General features: G+C 35.2%; 3 protein-coding genes across 5 annotated transcripts; 2 read left to right on the forward strand and 1 right to left on the reverse strand.

The window, feature by feature from the left end:
- The first annotated feature begins 8,964 nt into the window (after positions 1-8,964).
- LOC106406057 (thioredoxin H-type) lies at positions 8,965-9,989 on the forward strand. The gene is made up of 3 exons (XM_013846653.3): positions 8,965-9,226; positions 9,422-9,544; positions 9,627-9,989. Exons 1-3 carry the CDS (start codon positions 9,122-9,124, stop codon positions 9,768-9,770), a joined length of 372 nt encoding a protein of 123 aa, XP_013702107.1. The 5' UTR covers positions 8,965-9,121; the 3' UTR covers positions 9,771-9,989.
- A 1,062-nt stretch (positions 9,990-11,051) lies between these two features.
- LOC106406056 (probable ubiquitin-conjugating enzyme E2 18) lies at positions 11,052-12,796 on the reverse strand. Of its 2 annotated transcripts, XM_013846652.3 has the most exons (6): positions 12,631-12,796; positions 12,424-12,527; positions 12,228-12,330; positions 11,925-11,988; positions 11,503-11,591; positions 11,052-11,421 (listed from the first exon to the last, which is right to left on the reverse strand). In XM_013846652.3, the coding sequence occupies exons 1-6, from the start codon at positions 12,658-12,660 to the stop codon at positions 11,326-11,328; spliced, it is 486 nt and encodes a 161-aa protein (XP_013702106.1). In that variant the 5' UTR covers positions 12,661-12,796; the 3' UTR covers positions 11,052-11,325. The 2 variants fall into 2 exon arrangements, with proteins under 2 accessions (XP_013702106.1, XP_013702105.1); XM_013846651.3 differs by having other exon boundaries at positions 11,052-11,591.
- A 1,019-nt stretch (positions 12,797-13,815) lies between these two features.
- On the forward strand, positions 13,816-14,774 carry BNAC09G17330D (uncharacterized protein ycf20). 2 transcript variants are annotated; one of them, XM_013845243.3, is made up of 2 exons: positions 13,816-14,071; positions 14,168-14,774. In XM_013845243.3, exon 2 carries the CDS (start codon positions 14,236-14,238, stop codon positions 14,704-14,706), a length of 471 nt encoding a protein of 156 aa, XP_013700697.1. In that variant the 5' UTR covers positions 13,816-14,071; positions 14,168-14,235; the 3' UTR covers positions 14,707-14,774. The 2 variants fall into 2 exon arrangements, with proteins under 2 accessions (XP_013700697.1, XP_013700699.1); XM_013845245.3 differs by having other exon boundaries at positions 13,821-14,071; positions 14,230-14,774.
- Positions 14,775-19,740: the final 4,966 nt, after the last annotated feature.

Raw genomic sequence — 19,740 nt, forward strand, 5'->3', positions numbered from 1 at the left:
ACAGACTTAATCTGAGAACATGAATCGAACCTGGTTGTTTTGTAAAGATTGAAACCCTAAAAGATAATCTCTAAAACTAAAAGCCATAGGTTAAATAGATCAATCCCCTATGAGTAAATCGAAGCTCTATAAGTTCGATCTAAAACCTAAAAATGAGATTGATCCATTGATCAATTAAAATCAGAACCTTAAAGGTTTTTGAATCTCAAATCAAATCCCATTGATCAAAGATCAAAGTTTTCGAAACCCCATAAAAACCTAATTTTGGAAAATCGGTTTTTAATTTTGATTTGAAACTTGAGTGTTTGATTGATCGCCTAGAGCTATGATTAGGATTGTTTTAAATCTTGAATCTGAATCTTGTTTAAACTAAAAACCCTAATCTCGAATTTTAAAATTCCTAAAGGCCTTGAAACCTTAAATCTCTCATTACTTAAAACTTGAAAGATTGATGTAAAGAATTTACATATTGAATGAGAGTTAGGTTGCTAGATTATTTAATTCTAAAACCTAATAGATATGCAACTAAGAAATAGGATTGAATGCATTTAGATCCCGTTTTGTATATGGCCGTGTGGACTAATACATTGTTCATACTTGCGGCCTTGTGCCCTTGATTGATTAAAAGTTGTGTGTCTTAGTGCATATCAAAGTGACCGTGTGGCCTAGTATCCGGATGGTTATATAAACCGGATTGCATCATGATCCGATCCTTAAGATCGTTGTATCTTATAATGGCCGTGAGGTATAAGCGTCACAATGCAAAGCCGTATGGCCTAAGCATTATAGAGAGACTTATGAAATCATATGCACTGATTATTTGAATTGGTTGCAAGAATTCTAAATCAAAGAATTGATTGATAATATGATTTCAGATGCGGAGATTTAACCCATGGATTATGCCATTCTAAATCTCTGTGGAGATAATTATCTAGAATTGGAAATGAACACTTCAAATTGCGCTGAAGTCTAAAGGACTCGGGAAATGTATCATCTCACCGAGGAACTGAAAGAAATGATGAAATTGAAAGTGAAAAGTTAAGAGCCATAACTATTATGAGTCATCATCTCACTAAGGAACTGAAAAATCAGTATTTACATATCAAGAATCCTCGTGACCTTTGGACAGATTTAAAGTCCAGATACACTATGGTATTATTACCAAAGGTCAAACATGAATGGACGAGTCTCAGATTCCAAGACTTTGAGACAGTGGCCGAGTTTCACTTTGCCTTGTCCAGGGTCGTGTACCAACTGAGATTATGTGGAGAAGAGGTAACAGATAATGATTGTCTATTCAAGACATACTCCACATTCCATCCAGAAGATTTGTTGTCAAAACATATCTACATAGAAAGAGGTTCTACCACTTACAATGACCTTATCTCTTGCCTAACGGTGATTGAGAATGACAAGGTACTAAAGAAAAGCAGTGAGATGAAATATCCTGAGGAAATAGATCAAGATGAATCCAAGGCAGACGTGTCCAATGCAATAGATGGACAGGCCGGCTTATCTATTTAACTAAGAGGGATCTCGACATTTTATTTTAAAGTCCTTGTTTTGTGATTTGCTTTTAACCTACTTGATGGTTCACGATTTTATATATACAATGGAATTGGTTTTGAATTCATTGTCTTGTCTGATCTTACTTGAACATATAAATGATTTTAAAGAGTTGCCTAAAGGGCATAAAACCAAGTAAGAAATTATGAAAGGGGTATAGTAACATAGTAAAGAAACTATGGCTAAGGCATTGCCTTAAAAGGCATTATACACACCCAAAAGAACATGTGACCCATTGAAGTTATAATGTATGGTTTCCAAGTAGAAACAATGGGTAAGGAAGGAAACAAGTTCCTTTAGACTTTAAGAAGAAAAACGCCTAAGACCTTGAAAGAAAGTGGTCGAGACTATACCTATGATCTCTACTGATCAAAACTATGCTACAGACCAGTATGATAAAGATGCAAGAGATGTGGTAACCATATTGAGATAACACCACAAAATTTTACACTATATTGCATGATAGGATTAGCCATCCTAAAGTCTAAACTTGATGCAAAGATTGAAAAGGCACATAGTTATCCCGTAAAAGATCTCACGTTGTGAAACATGTACACAAAGGGAAACTCATTAGGCTTAATTGTCCCAAGCACCACGACCTTATAGTATGGTCATGAGGGGGAGAGAGGATAAACCCATGATCAATACTACAAGTTCGTGTATGGTCTACGACCATGTTATATGGCTCGGTCATTACTCGGCCATAAAAGACCATTCCTCGGCTGTAGAGGCCATGATACAAACGGCCAAACCGAAGAGGCCATTACTCGGCCGAAGAGACCATGTTATGGTCGGTTGCAAAGACCATCACCTATAAACGGCTTGGCCACGACTTGGCCATGACTTGGCTGTATAGTGCAGGCTTGGCCGCATACAAGACATTACCTATAAAAGGTTCTGCCATGTAAGCCATTATCTATAAGACTAAGATTCTAAAGTCTATAAGCTTGGAGACATTATGATTTACAAGTATAGAATGATAATATGCATCAGGCCATACAAGTGAGCATAGATATTCCCATCTCAGATTGAATACGGGTCATAAAACCAGACATACACCATCTTAAGAGATTTTAAATAAACCACCACATACATACATGTGCCGTCTAAGATGGAACCTCAGAAGAGGATTGGGAATATATAAGAATAAGATCTTCTCCACGAAATCAAAAGGACCGAGAGCCAAAACATGGGTGATCAAATAGTGGCCAGGTACGGATTGCATGAAACAAATGAATCCGGATATTAAATATTAAAGGAGAAAGATTATAAGCTGGACAAAGAAAGATTAAAGAGTAAAAGAATGATAAGAATGGTTTTAACCATCATTGTCTTGGCAAAGATCCTCGAACTAGAGATTATAATTTAAGACGTCCAAAGAAAGATTATATAAAGCTAGCTAATTGAGAAGCTAATTGAAATGCCAGACACTGACCCAAGAAATGACTAACCAGCTTAGCATCAAATGAATGTCCTAGAAGAGACATAATCAAGTTGCTATAGAGTCTATACAAGATAGACCAAGTGTTCCATAAGATAAAGGAATCTCGGATAAAAAAAATGGTGCATAGAATACAGATCCGAGATTATAAGAGAAACCATACCAGACATTGAGAAAAGGCTACGCAGCTACACATCTAAGGTACCAAACCATGTAGTCTTGGGACGCCAAGCTACTAGGTAATAAAGGTCCTGGATAATAAGATCTCAAATCTATAGATCATGTCTGGAACATAATGGAACCACATGAAAGTGTCGACACACACACACACACATTTGTATAAAGATACATAAAGTTATAGCACTTGAACATAAAGAGATGAACGAGGATCATGAACCCACAAAAGAGTACTCATACAATCATAAAAGATCATAGAGATTAGAAAAGATAAAACGTGGAGGTTCAAAGTATCTAAAAGAGAGATGAGCGTATTGGCCATATACATATACATATACAAAAACGCCATCTGATCAACCAGTGAAATAGATGGATCTTGTGAGATAAAGAAACCGTGAGAAAAGGCACATGATCACAAGGTCTAGAGTGTTCATGTTTTCCTAATAACATCATTCGATTATAGCTTGTTACACAAGGTACTCACAGAGATCAAAGGAACAGATTATAAGGAGATAAACTCCTATGTGGTGGTTGCTGCTACATAATTTTCAAAATTGAAAATGGTCTGGTCATAAGAAAGAAATTAGATACAAATGATGTAGTAAGCAGTATATGGATCACTGGATAAGATGAAAGAACATCTTTGTTCCTAAGCTGATTCATGGACTGAAACATAAAGCAGTTGCATATAGTATGTAAAAGAAATTGATCACGCATGATCATTGATCTTGGAGTTGTATAAAAGACAATCCAATACAGTCCATATATTTGAAATTCCTTGTGATTATACTAAACCTAAAAGAGGTTAGTAGGCATAGAATAAATCTATGTGGATGTCCGACCAAAAGCGTTCGGTCCCGACCCTTCAACTAAAGATGTCCGACTCTGTCCATCTAAGGGCATCCGGCTCTTCAGCAAAGAACGTCTGGCTCTTCTGCTAGAAGTGTCCGGCTTTTAAGACTAAAAGACGTCTGACCCTTCTTTTTGATCACGGGCTAGTAGAGACAAAAGATCAACCGGATACAAATGTATTGTAGTCCATAAGCTTGTGAGAGCCGAGATCTATGACCTAATAATATATATTTCAGTGTGTGATATAATCCACAGCAACAGAGGTCATGAGAAACTATCAAGAGATGGATAAAGGACTACAATGTCCGAGATAGATATGGTACTGCCTAAGGCAAAGAAATCGATGTCCACATCCATGAGAGTGTTCGGCCGCAGAGCCATAATAAGAGATTATAAACTCACAGCAATGATCATTGATCTTGAACACTCATGAGACAAGTAGTGGACATGTGTAGACGAGGTATGTATAGACGAGGTCTATGACCCAGACATGGATCGGCCAGATCGAGACACAAGTTCATGATAACCACGTCTAATACATTGTCCATAAGTACTTAGTTTGTCCGATCAAAGTAAAGAGTTAACAGTACACGGTCACGTCTAGACTATGGACACATGAAAACACGATTTGCAAAGGCCCAATAGTGATCCCCGAGAACAATATGGTTCACATTGTTTAGCACACATGCTTTACCGGGACACTCGATGTCAAGAGACATGATAAACGACCTAAGACGTCAAAGTGGTCTAGATACAGCTTAGTAATGAACTTGGCCGATTACTCCCTTCCTACATATACAGGAAAGATCACGCACCAGATGCGTAGAATGTAGAAACCTACAGTGAGGTTCACATCAGGGGGAGTAGTGCGTGTTGTACTCTTTTTCCTTCATCATGATTTTGTCCCACTGTGTTTTCCTGATAAGGTTTTAATGAGGCAACATGAAGCGTACTACAAATCCTGTATGGTTATGGCATCCAAGGGGGAGTGTTATAAATCATGGAGTGGATTGCCATTAACCAGGCCCGGACCAAGACCGACCCAATACCTAGAAGATGGAGAGATGGCCGAAGCCTAGAGAGAGGAGAGAGAGAGCCGACTTCAGGAGAGAGAGGCGGCCACAAAGCTTGGAGAAAAGGAAGTCATTTCCTTTTTCTAGTAGATGTAATCTTTCCATTATTATGTATTAGTAGTTTTCCTAATCCTAGTGAATTTAGGTTTTAGATACTTTCCATTTATTTTCATCTTGTAATCCTTATATAAATAAACCCCCTTGATCATTAATAATAACACATAAATATTCGGTCTCTAAACGCTCTATTTACAACAGTGGCACACTTTTCACGTTACTCTATTTTGATCATTCTCTTGTAAAAATAATTCGTTCTTGATGGAAAAAAAAATGTACCCTGAACGGCTAAATCTCCCTTTTAGTCTAATGAAAATCTGCAAATGTTTCTTTAGAATACTCCCATGCCCAATCTTTTCTCGATATAAGGCATGTTCGGAAAGAAGACGCTGCGTCAGCGTCCGAGTAACCTGAAATACATACACACCACGGCAAAACAAAACTCAGATGAGAGAGAAAATGATCGCCAGCGTCTAACGCGGCACCGGATTTTCGAAAATGATAGACGCTATTAAATCTGGCGATCCAAAGTAAATCATCCCAGACTTTTTAAATGATCGCCGCGCGACCAATTCCAGCTAATATATTTCACCTACACGTTTTAAATATTGTCGCAGACGCAAGTTTCAGCGTCTCTGCAAAGAACAGGGCTAATAATACGATAATACGATACGGATGCTATTTTTAATTATTATCAATAAAGGTAATATAATATATTTTCTAAGAATAGATTGAGTTACTAAAATAAAACCTCTTATTATTTGAGCAAATAAGAAGCTATCCCAAGTTTCCGCAATTTCTATACGTCTTTGTTCTTCTTTTTTTGATTGTTCTTCTTCGTTTTTATCAAAAAAAAAAAAAAAATTTCCACATGAAATTTCTAAGAATTTTTTTTTTTAGCCCCCATATATCAAACGAAAAAAAAAAATTTTTTATCTATTCTATCAAAAAAGGGCCGAATGTGCTTTTGCTTGCAACAATTCCCAAATAACAGTTTTACGCCTTTGGGAACGCATGGATCCTTTAATTATCTCTCGACGAAAATCAGATTGTTGTGAATAACGGATCAAAGCCATTTCATCTGTTTGATCAGAATTTTGATTATCTTTGAGATTAGTATAAATCTCGTTATGCGGTTCTTTTAAATCAGTAAAAACCACTACACGTTTTGCTTTTCTTGAACGAATTCCAGGTTCGGTTGGTATATTTTCTTCAGTTTCAGCTTCCAATTCTTCCAATTCACTTGTTAATTTGTATGACCATTGAGGAACTTGTTTATTGATTTCATGGAAATCAATAAAATTTTTTATAAGAGTTTGATCATTATTATAAATTATAACGACATCAAATAAAATTTTGAAAATTTTTATTTCTTCTTCTGACTGAATTTTTTCTTCTTGGGGTTCGGAAAAAAAAGAAAGTTTTTTCTCTATTGATAAAGACTTTCTTTTAAATTTTTCTATTGTTTGCTCAAATTTTTGAGAATTAATCTTCAGAAGTATAGCATGAATTTTGTTTATCCAAGATCCTCTTATATTCTTTTTTTATAGGTTTTGGTTATGATTTGGAACGGAGATAATTTTTTGATTCTTCCGCGCGAAATCTCATGTAAAAATGGATCATAAATTTTAGGTAAATATTCTTTTTGAGTTTCGTTATGACAAAATCGAGTTGTTTTTTCCAGTATATTTTCAATAGACCCTTTTTTATCTAAAGCTTCAATTCTATTTAAAAATGCATTTTTTAAATTTTCCTTTTTTTCTTCATTGACCAAACTCCAACAAGTATAAACTTGATCCGAGGTTTTTTTTTCTGTTGTAAATGAAGGGATCTTTTTTTGTATCATTTCAAAAAAAGTTGAAAGGTTGGGGGGATATGTAAAAGATATTCGTTCTTTTCCATCACTTTGGCATGTATAAAAAAAATATTGTGACATTTCATTTCTTACAGTATTTTCAATTTTATCATTTTTTATATATCGATTTGGTCTATTCCATCTTTTATAATCGAAAACTAGAGTTAGAAAAGGTTTTTCAAACCATAAAAAACGATCCTCTTTTTTTTTTTTTTTGAAAAATTCTAAATTAGAATTTTCTTTATTTCCATCTCGATTTTCAGAAACTGTTTTATAGTTATAGTATGTTCGAACGTGGAATTCATCATCCTTATTAATTTTGTCTTTTCCATTCACTCCGATTTCTTCCATTTCATCGAGTTTGTCCAGATCCTCCCTTTCTTCCGAAAAAAGAGAAGGAAAAGGAGCTTCTTCGGTGGATACCTCTTGGTCCTGTTTAGTCCCACCCGTTTCTGAGGTTCCTTTTAGTTTCTTAGTAAAAATGGGTGATGGTATTCTGCCTAAATAGTAGACACAGGTAATAAATAAGATAATACTAAAGATTCGAGTCATAGAATTTCTCAATTCTGACACAAGGAACTTATACTACATTAGACCTAATAGAATTATTTTGCTGTATCCAGACTAATACCAATCCAACCCATTTCATGAATAAAATGTGACCAATTATAAAAATAAACCTAATATGTGCAAAAAGCTTAAGAGATCAAATGTAAGCCAATTGTCCCCAAAACACAGTAATATGGCAAACACTTAGGCATGAGCCTCTCTCTCATCGGCTAATATTTTTAGGTAATCGTCACGAGACGTGCCTAACGAATCAAACAGGAACAAGGCAAAGCCTTTTCTTTTGTAGACTAGAGTAATGTGATGGCTGAATATCTCGAGTATTTTAGTTTTGTAAGAATTTGGCAGATTATTATGTTTTAGTAATCTCCGATAAGATGTCGGCATGTTTTATTTGTGACTTAATATGAAGACATCCGGTATTCAACTACCCAAACATTCTTTAAAGAAAGAAAAAGAATATATATATATACTCATTATTGATTTATTTCTTTACGAAAATATTCATTCTAGAAAATTCGTCAACGAGCGTCACTACACGCGTCACCAAATGCCGATTCCGATTTAACATTGATTCAGTCTCAACCGTTGGATTCCACAATCACGCATCTTATTCCTCCGCGTGGTGGATAAATCCTTTGGGTCCAGTTTTGTCATAGTAAATAATAGGGCTGGGCAAAAAATCCGAATCCGAAGAACCGAACCGAACCCGATCCGAAAAAGTAGTACCGAATCCGAATCGAAATTGATTAAATATCCGAACGGATTCAAAATTTTGGTATCCAGAGAACCGAAACCGAACCCGACCCGAACCGAAGTATTTCGGGTATCCGAATGTATCCGAAATAGATTTATATATCTAAATATATTAATTATTTTTAGATTCAATGTATATTAAAAACATTCAAAATATATAAGATACTTTTAAGTTGTCTAAAATACTTGAAAATATATACAAATATTCAAAAGTAAATTTCTAAAATAGTATAAAATATACTCAAAACACCAAAAATAGTTGAAATGTCTACTGATTGTCTATCAAAATATTCAAACAAACCAATTTATATGTTAAGTTTAGGTACTCTGACATATGTTATTCAAGTTTATATGTTATATAGTATTTTATTTACAGATTTTGAGAAATTGAAACTATACATTGAATTTTAAAATTTTAAAAATCATTTAAATGGGTTATCCGAACCCGAACCGAACCCGCAAAGATCCGAACCGAACCCGAACCGAAATTTAGAAATACCCGAATGGAGCTAAAATCTTTAACCCCGAAAACCCGAAACCCGAATAAACCCGAACCGAACCCGAATGGATACCCGAACGCCCACCCCTAGTAAATAATAATATTATTCCATTTTTTTAAAAAGAATACTATTTGAGAGGAAAAAAGGCATAAAATGTGGTAAGATTCGCTCCGTAACCGTCCTCCCTTTTCTATAAGAACCGACCTCCCCCCACCAACAAGACAAAGCAATTATTCAATTAAAAGTATCAAAATCAAAGAGAGAGAGAGAGAAAACAATGGCCGCAACAGCAGAAGTGATCCCAGCAGGAGAAGTGATCGCTTGCCACACCGTCGAGGACTGGAACAACAAGTTGAAGGCAGCCAAAGAATCCAACAAACTGGTATTCTTTTTTTCTCCTCCAGATCTAAATTTAAGTTTCTAGCGATTGATGTTGCTATGTTGACGGATCCATGATTGGGGGTTTTGAATATATGACCTGGAGGTTCATGTCCGAATCGATTTTGAATTTTATGAAATCAATTGAAGCTCCAGATCTCAGAAATTGAAACCCTAATAAGTATTTGTGTACACGCAGATTGTGATAGACTTCACAGCAGTGTGGTGCCCACCTTGCCGTTTCATTGCACCTATCTTTGTCGAGCTCGCTAAGAAGCACCTTGATGTTGTCTTCTTCAAGGTCGACGTCGATGAATTGGCTGTGAGTTACTTTACTTCTCTCTACAATATCCAGATAAATTGTGTTGGGCTTAAACAGTTTGGTTCTTTTGTTTTGTTTGCAGACTGTTGCTCAGGAGTTCGATGTTCAGGCCATGCCAACCTTTGTCTACATGAAAGGCGAAGAGAAGCTCGACAAGGTTGTTGGTGCTGCCAAGGAGGAAATCGAAGCCAAGCTTTTGAAGCACTCTCAAGTTGCTGCCGCTTGATTATCCTTCTTCTTCTTCTTCTTCTCTACCTATTTGCTAATATGTTTGGTGTTTTAATAAAATCCTTGTTGCCTTATTGACACTTTCACTTTGAGTCATCATCTTCCTTTGTGTTGTGGTGCCGACGAGCCCTGAGTGTGTGAATAAACGTTTGCAAACTTTATAACTCGCAGCTATGCTAAATTTTCATGTTGGTTGTTTATCAACTCTTTGAGGTTATTGTGTTATGTTTAATTAGTTCTTTGCATTGCAACACTTCGTGATTATTATGCCTGTAGCACAATGATTCTAATCAGACGAAACACAAAACAAAATACTAGCTTTAACCTTGTTCGTAAAAGCTGTTAATGTTCATCTTATACCTCTCCGCACGAGCTAAACCGAGATACTCATTTGCACTAGCAAACAGCACCTCTAGTAAAAACTTTGTAGTTTCAACATGCTTTTTGTATTTTTACTAGCTCAGAATTCGTATTTAACTTGTGCATGGTTGAAGTTCGTTAGCCATTACGAATTTTTAGTAGCCTTGGTTGTGTTTGAATTTGTTGGTCTGATAACTTTGTTAGATCTTTATTTTTCCAACGGTCTACGCTTCGAATTTCAATGGTTGAAAGGTGCACTTCGGACATCATATGTCATTAGTCATTTTCATGGATTTTAATGGGCAGGTATAAGACTGGTGAAAATGATGTTTAAACCATTAGAATTGTCTGCTTTATAGATTCATTTAGGGGAGTTTTTGAAAATGCTGGAACCAAACCCTCTACATTCTCTCCAGCAGATATATCATTTATCTTATGTGTTCCAGCATCATATTCTTGAGAAGCATCACAAATTTTCTAGCCTCCTTTCTCCTCTTGTTCCCTTTGGTTGTTTTGTGCCTTTGGTTTCATGTATGATCCATCTTATGGCTAATATGTGATGGATTTAAACACGCACTTGAAGGAAAAGGTGGATCTTATCCAGGGATAGTTGCTGCTTTTGATCTGATGAAAAACTTGTACAGGATTCAGCATCTTTTCTACATCCAAGTTTTTAAGGAAAGATAGGCACTGGTTGCAAGTTTGCAGCCATAGGCAAATGGTATAGCTTTTGATGTAATTATCACCTTGATTTCTAACGCACGTGGAGCTAGCCTACATGGAGCATCTAACCCAATTTCACATGGAGCCTCTTGACATAATTTCACTGAAATAGTTCATTCAAGTTGGAAAGAAAGTTGGCCATCAATCGAATTTACTAGAATATGAACATATTGCAAAAAAAAAAAGAAAAGAAACATGTCCCCAAATACAATTTGAATCAATCTCCAAGGTTACTTTAGGGAGACGAAAGCGGAAACTGTTAATTCAAGGTGTGAGACATTTCAGATGTCTTCCATACATAATCATCATCCATACAGAAGACAGAGAGAAAGAAAGAAAAAGAGTTGAGGCCACAAGGAATTCCAATTAGTTACTATCAGTCTGGGGAAATTATATAAAACCTCTTTTTCATTTATTTATGATGTTTGATCATATCATCATCATCATCATCATCATCATCATCATCATCATCATGCCTTGTCGTCATGAAACCACCATCTTGTCTCTTTAGGAGACCTCCCGTTCTTGCAGTTCTTTACATATCGGTCGTTATCAGCCGGACGTTGCTGAGAAAGAGATAAAGACATAGTAAGATTTTGTGTGGCTTTGTGATAATAATAAGTGGGAGTTAATAAAAATGTAGAAACCTTTTCCGGTGAACTCGATAGCATGGAGAGAATGCTGATGCAGACTGAACTAACCGTCATGGCTGGAGACCACGAGTCATACAGAATATCTGCAAAAATAATAGAGAGATTGTTTTACATTTCCTATGTGTAACATATTGTTTAACTAATTAGACCTGATTTTAGGTGCATTGAGATTGTTTTGTGAAAACAGCAAACATAAAAAAAAAGTGTAATCTATCTCTATGTATGCATCAAAATTCTTTCCTGGGTTTACAAGAAAATTATTTTGATTTACTTATAAAAAAGATGTTAATGTGATAAATCATAAAGCAGAAAGAAGCATCCAACACAAGGAAACCAATAAAAAAAACAAAAACAAAAACAAAGAGCATATATCATGTAGAGAGTGAAGAAACAAGAGGAGACTGACTAAGAGATACCTAAACAAATATGTCCATTGCTGTAAATATGCGGATGTAGCGGCGCTGGTGAAACAAAAACTACCTGCTCAATATCCAGCACACACACAAGAAATTACAAAACAAAACACTCTAAACCCACAAGTTGAGTTTATTAAGCCAACACTAAGGTTCTGAGGCCATAATCACACACACAATTAAGAAAATTGGAGAAGAGACCCTTAAGGTAGAAACTACAAACACTAATCACGATTTGATTGCCGGTAAGAACATAAAAAATAAAACTTTCATGTAAATTCCAAAAAAGGAGATGAGAAAAGTTGCCTGAGGAGATTCCATGGGGTAATGTTCAGGAAAATCAACCTGAAGCTTGTAAGTTTCATTCGCATAGAGCGTACCTGGTGCTCCTGTTACCTCTATTATCCATCTTACAATCACACAAAACAAAAACACAAAAGTCCATCAAAATTTAGGAATTTGAAGACGAAAACATGGATGAGATTTTTGTAAAAATATATACTTTTGGAGATTATCGGTAACTTTGTGCTTAAACCCAGTAGGAGGATTGACTTGCCACTCTGATAACTCTTTCTGTAGCCTATTACACGCGATCTTGCTTAACGCCTACGCCATCACCATTTATTTCTAAATATTAAAAACTCCCAAAAAAGAAAAAGAAAAACAAAATTGACATCCAAAATCGAAGAATACGAAATCAAAGAGAGACCTTGCGTGAAGGAGATGAAGAGCTTGTCATGGTGGCGGAGACAGACGTAGAATCAGACACAGACAGAAGAACTTTGCTTCTTCTGCTTTTGTCTGAATTTTTCAAGTACTTAAAAAAAAAAGTGTAAGAAAAAAAGGAACTTTCTCGGGAGTAAGGCCACACGAAAATACACGTGAAAGAGTCATAAATTACGGAATAGCCCATTTTCCATCGGACGGTTCTAACTCCTTCTCCATTTTCACACGTGTCAGATATCATTCATTGTCTTTTAGCTTTTTGACCTTCATATACAATTTATACATCGAAGAGTCGATCACATTATTAAAATACGTATTTTTCATATTGTCTTCCACGTCCAACTCAATCGTCTTTCTGATTATGATCGTACAACGACAAGTACATAACAATATTATCGACAAGTACAATTGACATACAATACATTTACATGGTGTCGTTTCAGGCAGCTGAGTATTTTATGGGTCACAATCAGGCATTCAGGCCCAACATAGTCAGTTCACCTCTATTCCACCTACTCCATCGCTTGCTCCAGTTCAATACCATCTAGTGAGCCATAAATAGGCTCAATAGAGTCTCCCGACTCTTTTCACATGTCGTAATAAGTTGTCTATGTTTAGTATTATTTAAATATTAAAAATTTGTATGAAAATTTCAGTAAGTTTCTCAACCAATGATGATGCTTGTTCTTAAAATTAGAACAATATTTCGATAGAAAATATGCAAGTTTTTGTATTTTTCTTTTACAAATATAACAAATATCTCGACACTTAAATCAACAAACTTTATATAAATTTAACTACTAATATACCTTCTTTGTGTGTGTAGATATTTTTAAGTTAATACTTTGCAAAAATCTATATATGAAAGCATAAAATAAAATAAAAGGCATTTGAAAAACATTGGTATTTTCTACATATTTTATTAACCAAATGGATTTGACTGATCTCATTAAAATTCTATCAATCAAATTCTAAGAACATGTCCATTGAAGAATTTTGAAAATAAGAGAATATGTAACTGAGTTCTCAAGTGAAATTTTTTGAGAATCCTATAAGAATCAATTGATTTTTTCTTATAACCCCATAAAAAGTCCAAGAAAGCATGTGTCACATTTTAAGTAGTTTAGCTTTTCTATTAAGTATTAAAAATTTAGTTGTACAAACAAATTATGAAACATAATTATTATATTTTTTAGACCCTCATTTTGAGAAATTATTGCAGTGGATATGGTCTAATCCAATGGTTATGTTCGTTTTCTTTCTTAAATCCTACCGAACGAAACCAATATTAGCAAAATGGGCTCAATATTCAAATGGGCCTTTTCTTCTTCTCCTCTTTCCTGTCCTGTCCTGTCCTCTCCACATCTTCTCCTCGCTCTGATCACTTCTGCTGATTCCTCGCTTCTTCGATCTTCACCGTGTTGGTAATATTCCTTTTCTAAGGCCTGTATCGATTTCATATTTCACCCAGATTAGTCCTTATATAACTTTTCAATTGTGAACCAAATTTCACTGTTTAGGAAATCGAATCCCTAGTTTCAGTTTACAATCGCAGAGTTTGCTCATTTTTGTTCCTCGTTAGCTAAGGATGGCGCATTCTCTAAGCTTCATCTCCACCAACTTGAACACTCTACTCCTTAACCATCATCAGTGCCAGAGTTTCGATGCCTTTGCCTCTTCATCTAAATCTAAAATGAGATTCGCAAGAACCATTAGAGCTGTGCAAGAGACTCAAGGAGGTCCAAGAAGACTAATCGACATCATAAGAACGGTTCCTGATATCTCCAGGAACTACTTCAAGAAGCCGTCAAGAAGAACGCTTTTCGGAGGGATCTCGTTGTTAGGTGGGTTCTATGTCGCGCAGACCATCTCTCTCTCGTTTGGAGCCTTGGGAGTGAACGACGTTATCGCTGCGGTTTTGTGCGTTCTTTTAACCGAGTATGTGACGAGATTCTACTACAGCCGCACCACCGTGACGTTCCCCATCGCTCTTCTCAATAATTTCAAGATGGGTTTCACTTATGGTCTCTTCATTGATGCTTTCAAGCTCGCTAGCTAGTGTATGCGCTTTTGTATATATATATGTTAAAGCTCCATTTAGTGTTTTTAGTAGATGTTTTCACATTAGCTCCTGTTGTTTGTTTGTGTTTGCTTTCACGTTTCAATGATGTGAGATATCCGAGGCAATGTACCATAAGCTCAGAGAGTGCGACAGAAATGGTTGATTGGGCTAACTTACACACTTAGATTCGAATGGGGGTTGCTTGGTTGATTAGTTCCTCTCTTGACATCTTCAGGTACGGACCTTCACTAGATGAAGAAAATATCTTTACATTGTCCAACATCTATTTGAAGATAACCTCCTGAGAAGAAAAGCTGCTTCAGAGTTGTCTGGTATCAAGGTTTACAACAAGAATCGAGGAAGCAAAAATCATTTGGCTAAAAACTTAACCCTATAAAGCTTATGAACTAGTATGTTCAGCCCTATTTTGGCCGTATCTCAAAAGTCATAGTTAGAATTAAAGATTTTGATACAAGTTAAGGCTAATCTTGTTAGGTTGAGTCCATTTTAACATTCCTAGTTACATCACACTATGATGAAGAAAGTTTTCTTTTAAAATCTTAGAAAAGAAGAGTGCATTAGTTTGTAAATCACTTTTGTCTTTATTTTTAACAGTCACTTTTTGCGGGCGTACACCAGCTGTTTCCGATGTCATTTTAGGATAATTTTATCGTGGGCAAGTAACACTTCTAATGGGTCAATTAGTGGACGTAGTTTTTTTTTTAACCAATTAGTGGACGTAGTTATATCATACAGAGAAGGTAATTAAGATTGAGGTTTGCATTAAACGGGAGTTTGGTTTATAGAATTATTATAAAAGAGTAATAATTAGAGAAAAAAACAAAAATAGCACTAAATCAAGTTTTTGTTCCCAAACTGGCACTCAATGTCAAAAGTCACAAAAATAGCACTAAATGTTTTATCAAAAGTCAAAAATTTAGGGTTTAGAGTTAAAGGGTGGGGTTTAAGATTTAGGATTTAGGGTTTAGGGTTTAGGGTTTAGAGTTTAGGGTTTAGGGTTTAGGGTTTAGGGTTTAGAGTTGAGAAATGAGGTTTTGGGGATAAGATTTCAAATTTTGAAAAATAAAAAATTAAAATTTTCAAAGGATAAACTTAGAAATGTGCTATTTTGGTCATTTTAGTTTTTGAGTGTTATTTTTGTGATATAAACTTAGAAAGGTGCTATTTTGGAGATTTGCCCTAATAATTAAATATTTTTTAGTTTAAAACATGTTTTTTATATCCCCAACAAGTTTATATTGGTCATTATTTTAAATACTAATGTATAAATATCAGTATATCTATATAAAATCAATTATAAAAAAATCTTCTACATATTGACATTTTCTAGGATTTTAAAAGAAAACTTTCTTAATTACATCAACATATGTATATAAAAGCAACTATGATGAAGAGTGCACGCGTTTTTGACATTTTCAGCTTTTAGGGTTTAAGAGTAGGTATATTGGAGATGTTAAATGATTTTTTTCAACAGTTCAAAAAATAGGAGGCAAAATAGTGAGACTATTAAATGCTTATTTGGATTCAACCGTTGAATAAATATCAAGTGTGACCCATTTTTAACATGTGTCTGTCTCTTATTGGATTTTGTAGATTATGTATTTTTTTTCTTATCTCAATAATTCAACAACAATTATTTACAACTAAAAAAAATTATTTTAAAAGAATTATATATCAAAATTCATAATTTTTTCTACTCTATAAATAGAGACTTGGTTCATTTGATTTGGATACCAAAAAAACTTATCACCCTATCTTTAAACTCTTGAATAAATCCTTAATTATATAATTAAAAAAATCTATTTAATGATATTCATATTTTTTTTTATTTTTGCTATTTGTAAAAATGTAATTAAAATATTTTTTATTTTATATTATTTTAGTTGAACTAATTGAAAACTCTTAACAATTAAAAAAAAATAGGATAGAGTGTTGAATTTTATTAAACAAAACTATTGTAGAGTATAAAAAATGAATGAGTGTTGAATTGCTAGGTGGACGAGAGAGATGATGATGTGGAGTGTAAAAAGTGAAAATTAAGGTGTTGAATTTTTAAGACCAATGTTCATAGTCTAATGAGTGACTGTAATATCTTCATTTTCTACTCTTTTTTTTCACAAGTTTTCAAACCTAACATGCACCCATTTTCCAAAATTTTCATGATTTCACTGTTTTTAAACCATTTATTTTGGGATTTATCTACATATAGCAAATCTAAGGCTTAAAATTTGATTTCGAACTAGAAATTTTGATATTTTGTAAGCTTTTCGGATTTGAGAAACTCGATTTTACAAAACTAGGCGCTGATTTGTTCATTTCTCCAGCTAAGACGGGTATAATACGGCTCAGCGCCTTGACATACCGATCACATCCTTTTCGCCACAGTGACCTTCCGATCTGCGGTGGGCGCGTTTTAGAACAAGGATTGACATCCATAATGTATATATTATTTTGTTAAATCGAAAATACACACTTTTTGAAATACTTTTTTTTTTGAATCACCGAAAATACGTATATATTTGTATTTATTAACGGTAGAAGCGTGGACCCGAGAAGAGTGGGTGAGTTTTGATTGTATTACGTGGTATTGTATTTTGAGTTGAGTATTAGTTTGTGTATGAAATGCATTGTAATGTGGACACAACCAACTTTAAATTTTTTTCACATAACATGTGATGTTCATTGCAAATTAAACCATGTGTCTATGAAAAATCTTATTTAATTTTAATTCTCTTGAAACGGTGGACGATAAAGAGTTATTAGAACAAGAGATAAAGTTGTGGACAGTAATTTCATGAATGGAAGAGTTGTGGACAATATAAGCATGGAAGGCAGAGTGGCAATACCAATGGTGAGCTTGGTATTCCAAAGCTTTCATAGTTTGGAATTAGTAACAAATCGCTTTTCTTGAATCAGAACTCTAAATCCACGTGAAAAAGATGGGTTGGAGTTTCATAGGGTTTCGACAAATTTTTTATTTTTTTTTGGTAAAATGTAAAGATGTTATTACCAACTTTTCAATTTTTGACAGAAATACAATAGAGACAAGAAGCGGATGAAAGAAAAATAAAACCTAAACAGCTACTCAATCTAGCTAAGCCGGAACAGACACAACAAGCAAAAGCCGTAGACCAGAGGCATTAACTAATCTGCACTTACCACTTGCCGCAAAAGGAAGAGCCAGTTAAACAGAGAGTCAGAACCCGGTTATTTTGGTCTCTCCGATGAATCTGCTCTTAAAGATGAGGCCCGACTAAGAACAGCTTGCGGAAGACTTCAAGAGCATCCACCTGCACAATCAGACAGCCACGCCAGAGGCCAAGCACCTGCATCAACTAACCGAGCATTTATTAGGGACGCACCAGCCACAAAGGACTGAAACCGTCCAGAAGCGCGGGCTTTGAATCACCGCCTAGCACCAACCCGATGCTGCAAAGAGTAGAAATGCTGCACCACCACACAAGCTCAACTGGTTTTATGCAATGCTGGGATGTGAGCAAATCCAAGTGTGCCTCAGGGACGACCAACGACTGCAACTGAGAGCCGCCACATCACTTGAAGTCTTCGAGAACCGAAGAAGCAACACTCTAAGCTGATACCCACTCTGGTGCCACACAGAGAAGAACATCTTGACAGAACAGAAGCACCACTCCACAAGAAACATCGCCTTCAAATGGAGCAAAATGGAGAAGGGCCGAGCAGAGGAGCTTTGAGGAGAGGACGCACGGAGAGAGACCATCCAGGAGTCATAGACGACACCCTTGGAAAACCCTAACTGCACAAACACGGACCAAAAGAGCCCAGTACCATCTCCAGCCTGCGTACATGAACTCAAAGACCGCCTCCGTGGTAGTAAAATCCACCGGAGCTCACCAGAACCCGACAGAGAGGAACCGAAATGAGACAGCACCGCCATACCCGAAGTACCTCACATCGGAGCCACTTAACAACCAAACAGACCGGAAGAGATCCTCCGAGAATATGAAAGGAAAGAGAAGCCAAACCTCGCCCACTCGAGCAGTAAAACCCGGAAGACCGTAAGGAGAAAATCGGTCAACCTAAACTCTAAAAGCCGACCATTACCTGGGACCACCGATCTACCGCCTCACCGCAAAGCCAGAGCAAACCACCATACCACCGGAACCGAAACTCCCCGTGCGCAGAGCCAATTCTAGGGTAAAGGAGAAGCCCATATCTAAAAGTATATCGACAAAGACAAAGAGGACAACGGAGCAACGTCAAAGGACGAGCGCTTGATTGTGTTTTTTGAAATCTTTTTTGTTTAATTTTTCTAAAGGCTTGTTCTATAATTATTCAATATATTTTCCAAGGTTTTTGTAATAATGACAAAAAAACAATATATTGACAAAACAGGGAATCTAGTTTTGAACTTTTAATAAATTTCTGTGAAAAACTAGAAACTGCGTGTTTGAGTTTCTTTCTAAATATGGTTATTATTTTTTATTTTGTAAATAATTATATCAGTATTAATCGAGCATATATATATATATATATATATATATATATATATATATATATATAGCGTAAGAATATGCATCTTTTGAAAGTAATTTTGTATTTTTGTAAGAATTTATAATATTCGCTTTTATTAAAATACTTTTTTAAATACAATAATTTAAAAAGACTTTAATATCTTTTATTAATAATTTAGTCATTATTTAAAATTTTGTAAAAAATAATTTTGTTGTATTAAAATAAATCATTGTTTAATTTACAAAAAATTAAATAATGATTAATACACTCCAAGTCACATCTTAACTTTCTACTTTCTAGTTATAATATATATCACCCCATGATATAACACGTACCATTTTTGGTGTGATTTGTCTATTTTACCTTTTAACCTTTTTTTTTGACAACAAACTTTGATTAATAAAGAGAGTTTCAGACCAATGCAGAAGTAGAGCCATTACAAAGAGATGATTTTGCAAGCAAGTCAGTTGTAGCATTTTGGGCTCTAGGGACAAAACGAAAACAGAATGAAATCAA

This window comes from Brassica napus, chromosome C9, assembly GCF_020379485.1.
Source record: "Brassica napus cultivar Da-Ae chromosome C9, Da-Ae, whole genome shotgun sequence".
Taxonomy (NCBI): Eukaryota; Viridiplantae; Streptophyta; class Magnoliopsida; order Brassicales; family Brassicaceae; genus Brassica; species Brassica napus.